The sequence below is a fragment of the Coffea eugenioides genome, unplaced genomic scaffold, assembly GCF_003713205.1.
Source record: "Coffea eugenioides isolate CCC68of unplaced genomic scaffold, Ceug_1.0 ScVebR1_59;HRSCAF=299, whole genome shotgun sequence".
Lineage (NCBI taxonomy): Eukaryota > Viridiplantae > Streptophyta > Magnoliopsida > Gentianales > Rubiaceae > Coffea > Coffea eugenioides.
The window spans coordinates 16,143-23,376 of record NW_020864452.1 but is presented as its reverse complement, the minus strand read 5'-3'; the positions used below and the strand labels follow the sequence as shown (position 1 = coordinate 23,376).

General features: G+C 55.8%; 2 protein-coding genes across 2 annotated transcripts; both read right to left on the bottom strand.

The window, feature by feature from the left end:
* Positions 1-1,306: 1,306 nt before the first annotated feature.
* Positions 1,307-5,698, bottom strand: LOC113758608. Its single transcript, XM_027301385.1, has 4 exons — positions 4,868-5,698; positions 3,484-4,824; positions 2,656-3,366; positions 1,307-1,687 (listed from the first exon to the last, which is right to left on the bottom strand). Exons 1-4 carry the CDS (start codon positions 5,696-5,698, stop codon positions 1,307-1,309), a joined length of 3,264 nt encoding a protein of 1,087 aa, XP_027157186.1.
* An 879-nt stretch (positions 5,699-6,577) lies between these two features.
* Positions 6,578-7,234, bottom strand: LOC113758607. Its single transcript, XM_027301384.1, has one exon. The coding sequence runs from the start codon at positions 7,232-7,234 to the stop codon at positions 6,578-6,580; it is 657 nt and encodes a 218-aa protein (XP_027157185.1).

The window sequence follows — 7,234 nt, the reverse complement described above, 5'->3', positions numbered from 1 at the left end:
CCCAGGGCCAGTTCGAGCCCCCAGAAGGAGGCCTCAAACTCCTCCCCCTCCAAGAAGGCCGCCAGCAAGAAGAAGGCGATTGGGCAAAAAAGAGGCCGAGAGGACGAGCCCTCCCAGCCCGGGAAGAAACTCGCGCTGGTCTCAGTACCGCCCCCCCTCTGTTGATATCCGGGGGTCCAGTCCACCTGGGGGTTGGCTCCGCGGAGGAGCACGCACGGGAGTCAGCTCCCCCCAGCTTGTGGCACTTTCGCCACGTGGCCCCCCTGAAGCCGGGCCAGACTCCCACTATGCACGACTCCCGTCGCTTCTGTCCGTCCTGAGAGCTCTCCATCAATGACCGAGCCCAGTTTCCCGAGGTGGCCCGGGAGCTGGTAACGGACTCGGTCCTTCCACGCGACCGGAGGTGGATGGAGCTCGCCAGCCCGTCCGAGCTCCAGGACATGTACTTCACCGCTCAGGCCCAAGTAAGTCTTCTTTCGCTCAAGTCATCCATATTTCTGTTTTCCTCCTAGACAAAGTTGGTGCTGTGCTGACTTTACTTCCCTCTCCTCAGGCCAATGCCGCTGGCGCAGCCTTGGTGACACGCTTCTCCGAGCTATCTCCCGACCTGGAAAAAATGAAAAAAAAGAACCGGGAGACAGAGCAGAGGCTTACCCAGGCCCTTAAGGAGGCGGACTCCCTTAAGGCCAAGTTGGGCAAGGCCGAGAAGGAGCTGGAAACTGCCCAAGTCCATCTCGCCTCCACCCGGTCCGAGCTGGACCAAGAGAAGAAGGGCGTGGCCCAGCTGAGGGAGGACCACGCCATCGAGCTCTCTGGCACCGTCAGCCAGGAGCGCAAGAAGGCTGTTCGGGAGTTCATCTCCTCCCAACAGTTTGCTGAGGACGTCGCTCTCCTCAACCAACCCATCCTCCAGGTCGGCTTCACGAGGGCCCTGGACTGGGTCAAGGAGCTCGGCCTGCCTGGCTTCGACTTGGCTGCTTTCAAGGAGTATAACCCTAAAGCCGAGGAGAAGATAGACTGGCTCTTTGATGGGTATTGCAAAGGGCATGCCCTGAAGGAGCTGGCGGGCAGGAGCGACGTAGGGGCTGACCTGGTGGAGGTTCCCCTTGAGGAGGACGAAGCTCCCGGCAGAGCTTCTGGGAAAGAGCCAGTGGCCTAAGCGGCCTGAGGGGCCGAGCTGTACTGGAGGGGCGCTGAGCCCTCCATTCTGGGGTAGAGAGGAGGCATATCTTTCCCCAGTGTGGAGGGCGCGGATATCTAGCATCACCAACTCTTTCAGTGTATGAAACCTGCTGCCGTATTTTTCTCATGTCAGCAGTCCACTGCAAAAGGGGGGTGTCTTCATGAAGACAGCGACCACTCCAGAAACCCTTTCCATCTTCTTATAAGGATGTGACCATGCTCCAGTTGAAAATGCTCTTGAAGGTCCATCCCAAAAATGGATAGGTTTCCCTGCCCCGGGGTTCAGGACCTCCACAGCTATCTCCCGAATGGCCTTCGCCATACGCGTCTCAACATGTTTAAGGTGTACCTTCAGTTTCTTCTCCAAGCAGGTTACCAGCAAGAAGAAGAGGGGCCGAGCTATACGCGGCCAGGTCCTCCTCTGTGGCATCCCTCCTTTGGTAGCTCGGTAGGCTTTGTAATAGATAGGCTTTGAATGCACATATGAAACTCGAAGGAAATTGCCCTATGTCGACCAGGAAGTTTTGTAATAGGTAGGCTTTGAATGCATATATAATCGAAGGAAATTACTTTGCACTTCTTGCCTGTGTCCAACTCTATCAACCAGAGATCTGTGCCGACCTCCCGGGCCGAGCACCTGTTATACTTGTAAGGAAACTACTAGGTAGCCAAAGATCATCAGGTTAATCAATCTGCACAAAACCACTTTCTGTCGAGCTGACCTCCTGGGTCGAGCATCCAACTTTTAAAGGCAGTCATGCCGGTTTCCGGAGTCGAACCTCAGACTTTAACCTTTAAACAAAATTTGTTCAGGGCGTACCGACCTCTTGGGGCCGAACATCAAACCTTAACCTCTAAACAAATTTGGTCAGGGTGTGCCGATCTCTTGGGGCCGAACATCAACCCTTAACCTTAACTTCGATCAATGAGTGCCGACCTCCTGGGCCGAACATCAAACATTAACCTCTAAATAAATTTGGTCAGGGCGTGCCGACCTCTTGGGGCCGAACATCAACCCTTAACCTTAACTTCGATCAATGAGTGCCGACCTCCTGGGCCGAACATCAAACATTAACCTCTAAATAACCCTTAACCCGGTCAGGGCGTGCCGACCTCTTGGGGCCGAACATCAACCCTTAACCTTAACTTCGGTCAAGGAGTGCCGACCTCTTGGACCGAACATCAAACCTTAACCTCTAAACAAATTTGGTCAGGGCGTGCCGATCTCTTAGGGCCGAACATTAACCCTTAACCCGAACCCCCCACTATGACACTTAGCGTTGCCCTGAGTGTGCTAGTGTAAGATCTGGACTTAAAAGCCAAATGATAATGATGAATTTAAAATTGGAAAGTTTGAACATTTATTCAATGATGAAATTGAAGCTTACATTCCGAAGAACGGTCAGTAAAACATCGTGGCCTAACCTACCATACGAATAACCGCAGATTCGAGAAGTGCCAAGTGCGAGATACCTCCGCTCCATCTAGTTTCGCGAGTTTGCAGTAACCAGCTCTGCTTGCTTCGAGAACTCGGTACGGCCCTTCCCAAGTAGGGTCCAGTTTGTTGGAGCTGTGCGCTCGGCTGATCGAGTTCTTCCTTAAGACCAGGTTTCCCGGATGGTACTGCATGCTCCTGACCTTCGCGTTGTGGTAGCGGGCGAGCTGGCTCTTGTATTTAGCCATTCGTATCGCCGCTTCCTCACGCTTGGCCTCCAGCATGTCCAAGCCATACCTCAGCTCTTCTTCGTTGGCTGGCGCGATGAAATTTTGTGTCCGAGGCGAGGGGAGACCGATCTCTGCTGGCACCACCGCCTCAACCCCATAGGTCAGAGAGAATGGAGTCTCATGGGTGGCCGTCCTGGACGTAGTACGGTTAGCCCAGAGGACGCTAGGGAGTTCGTCCAGCCAGTTAGACTGGGCTACTTCCAACCTAGTCTTGAGTCCCTGCAGAATGGTCCGGTTGGCGTTCTCCACCTGGCCGTTGGCTTGGGGGTGGCCGACCGACGTGAAATGTTGGTTGATCCCGAGCTCGGCGCACCAGCTCCTGAAGGGGTTCTCGGCGAACTGGCGCCCATTGTCGAATATCAAGACATGTGGAATCCCGAAGCGGCAGACTATGTTCTTCCAGAAGAATTTCTGGATTGCCTTTCCGGAGATAGTGGCCAGAGGCTCCACTTTCACCCACTTCGTAAATTAGTCGATGGCCACCACAAGGTGCTCATATCTCCCGGGAGCTCGAGGGAAGGGCCCCAAGAGGTCTATACCCCACTGAGCAAAGGGCCAAGGGCTATGGATGGGAACCATTTCCCGAGCAGGCTGGTGGCGCAGCGGGGCGTGCACTTGGCAAGTTCGGCATTTCTGAACCAGTGCCGCAGCATCTTGGAATACTGACGGCCAATAGTAGCCCAGGAGAAGGCACTTCTTGGCCAGTACCCGGGATCCCACATGTGCGGTACACAAGCCTTCGTGAATTTCACGAAGGACGTAGTCGCCCTCTTTGGGAGTCACGCATTTTAGCCAGGGAGACAGATATGACCTCCTGTAGAGGGTTCCCCCGGCGTAGGTGTATCTGGCAGTCCTGAGCTGGAGTCGGCGAGCTTCAGTCTTGCTTTCGGGGAGTGTGCCCGAGTTGAGGAAATCCATGATGGGAGTCATCCAGGAGGCCGGACTGTCTATAGCCAAGACCTGGATCTGGTCAATGCTCTTGTGTTTGACCACTTCTACCAGCACTTCCTTGCTCAGGTGGGCGAATGAGGAGGATGCCAGCTTTGATAGAGCGTCTGCACGCTTATTCTGTGATCTCGGTACCCGCTCGATTTCGAAGGCACCGAACAGGGCTATCACCTCCTGAGTCTTGGTCAAGTACTTCTTCATGACGTCCTCCTTAGCCTCGTATTCCCCGCGGACTTGGTGGACTACGAGTTGGGAATCACTTCGGACCTTAATCGCGGTTATACCCATCTGGTGGGCTATCCGCAGTCCGATAAACAGGGCTTCGTATTCAGCTTTATTGTTGGACGCCGGAAAGTCAAACCGGAGAGCGTAGGTCAGCTCCTCCCCTGTGGGCGAGATGAGCAGCAGGCCGGCTCCGCTACCCTCCTTGCTGGAAGCCCCGTCCACGAACAGTATCCAAGACTCTCCCGGCTGTGCCTCAATGGGAGGAGAGCTCTGCTCGGTCAGGGTCAAGCTAGCCCCCTCAGCGAGTAAGTCTGCCAAGGCCTGAGTCTTAATAGCTGTGCGGGGCCGATAGCCGATGTCGTGCTCGGCCAGCTCGACGGTCCACTTGATCATTCTGCCCGAAACCTCGGGCCTGGTGAGTATCTGCCGTAGGGGCTGGTCGGTCATGACGACGATGCCGTGGGTCTGGAAGTAAGGTCGGAGCTTACGAGCAGCGTGCACCAGGGCCAGGACCAGCTTTTCAGCCGGCGTGTACCGCGTCTCCGGCCCTTGTAGAGCTCGGCTGACATAATATATCGGTCTCTGAGCCCCCCCGTCCTCCCGCACCAAAACCGCGTTAACGGCCTCATTGCAAGCAGACAGGTATAGGAATATGGTTTCCCCCTGCTCCGGGGCAGTCAGAGTGGGAAGCTCGGCCAGATAGGCCTTCAGGTCGGCAAAAGCCTTTTGGCACTCCTCAGTCCACTGAAAGTTTTTGGGCGCTTTCAGGATTGGGAAGAAGGGTAGCCCTCTGATCGCGGAACGCGAGAGGAATCTGTTCAAGGCGGCCATCCTTCCTGTGAGCCGCTGGACCTCCTTCACGCTCCTCGGGGGGGGCCATTTCCATGATAGCCTGGAGCTTATCCGGGTTGGCCCGGATCCCCTCTCGGGAAACTAAAAAACCCAGGAACCTTCCCGACCTGACCCCGAAGGTGCATTTCTTCGGGTTTAACCGCATCCTACTCTCCCACAAGATGTCCAAGATCTCCCTCAGATCAGGAATGAGCTGCTGGTCTGTTCGGCTCTTGACGATTATGTCGTCCACGTAGACCTCCATACTCCTGCCGATCTGATTTTGAAACAATTTGTTGACCAGGCGCTGGTAGGTAGCCCCAGCGTTTTTCAGCCCAAACGGCATGGTCCGATAGCAGTAAGTTCCTTCCTCAGTGATGAAGGAAGTCTTCTCCCGGTCCTCCTCGGCCATCTCGATCTGGTGGTATCCCTTGAAGGCATCCAAAAAACATAAAACGTCAAAACCCACAGTGGAGTCTACTAACCTGTCGATTCTCGGCAAAGGAAAGCAGTCTTTCGGGCAGGCTTTGTTGAGGTCCGTGAAATCTACACACATTCTCCAGGTCTGGTCCTCCTTCTTAACAAGTACCGGGTTGGCTAACCAGGTCGGGTAGTAGACCTCTAGGATGATCTTGGATTCCAGCAACTTGTCGACTTCCTTCCTGATCACCTCGTTCCGTTCTGGGGCGAATTTCCTTTTCTTCTGATTCATCGACTTGAAGCGGGGATCCACGTTGAGGTGGTGGACGGCCAGGTCGGTCGGAATCCCTGGCATGTCCTCTACCATCCAAGCGAAGACCTGGGCGTATTCCCTTAACAGGGCATTCAAGCCCTCCTTCTCCTATAAGGGTAGCCGCGCACCGATGCAGAGGACCTGATCAGGTCGGTCCTCCCTCAAGGGAAACTCCTCAATCTCGTCCTGGGTGCTCGGCTGTCGGGCCTCGTCCCCAGGGATATAGGGCTCCAGGATGATCGTCTGGGCAACCACCTTCTCCCGCCCCCGGAGTATGGCCAAGTAACAAGCTCTGGCCACCTCTGGATCACCGTGCACCTCGGCTATTCCTCCCGGAGTGGGGAATTTGACGCTGAGGTGGAGCGTAGAGGGAATAGCTCGGAGGGCGTTCAAAGCAGGCCGACCCAAGAACACATTGTACGGGGATTGTTGCTTGACTACCACGAAATTGACAGGGATGGTTCGACATTTGGACGCCTGTCCCACCGTGACCATCGGGATGATCATCCCCTCGGGGTTGATGGGCGGCCCCGTGAAGCCCACCAAGGGTGTCCGAACTGGGGTCAGCTGTCCGTCCTCCAAGCCGAGCTCCTTGAACACTCGGTAAAACATAATGTCGACCGCACTTCCTTGGTCGACGTACACCTTCTTCACCCGATAGTTATTGGTGACAATGTCTATCACGATGGCCTCGTGGTTTTCGGAAGCTAGGGGAACCGCATCCTTGGGTCCGAAGGTGATCTCCTCATCCATGCGCAGGCGCTTAAGGGAATCATCCCCCTCGAGAGGAGGTCGCCTGTTCTTCCGAGCTGTATGGCTGTCTCCCCCTGTGGGGCCCCCAGCGATGGTGTTTATCACCCCTGCCAAATTCTGGGTGTCTTGGTCGGGCGAGTGGCCTCGCGGGACGTCACGCCGCTCAGGACGGTCGCGACGCTAGCCCTCGTCCCTGTCTCCACGGTAGGTCCGACCTAGCTCCCGACCTAGCCGACCTTGCTGAACGAAACGTCCCAGGAAGCCGCGCTGGATCAAATCCTCAATCTCCCTTTGCAGGGCCCAGCACCCCTCCGTATTATACCCGACATCACGGTGGAAGGCACAGTACCGGTCCTGATTTCTTTTGTTCCGAGGTGTTCCCATCTTAGGTGGCCGACCTCCCAGGCCCTCTGCCTCCATGACGGCCAGGATCTGGGCCCTGGGCCGAGTCAGGGGGGTGTAGCTTTTCTCTGGGAGCGGTGTCGGAGCAGGGGCCTTTTCCTTTGAGAGCCGGTCAAATACGTTCGTCTTGGCCAGACCCTTTTTGTTCTCGGGGGGGTTTGTCCGTCCTCTCCGATCGCCGAGCTCCCGATCTGATTCCTTCTTCAGGCAGGCCGCCTCCTCAGCATTGGCGGCCGCGTGCGCCCTCTTCAGGAGCTCCTCCAGATTTTCAGGAGGCTGCTCGGCCAACTTGTAGAAGAGGTCTTCCACCCTGAGCCCATTCATGAAGGCAGCCATGACCACTTTTTCGTCCTTGTCTCTGATCTGCAAGCTCTCCGTATTGAAACGGGTCATGAAATTCCTTAGGGACTCGTCGGGCCTCTGCCTGATGGCCAT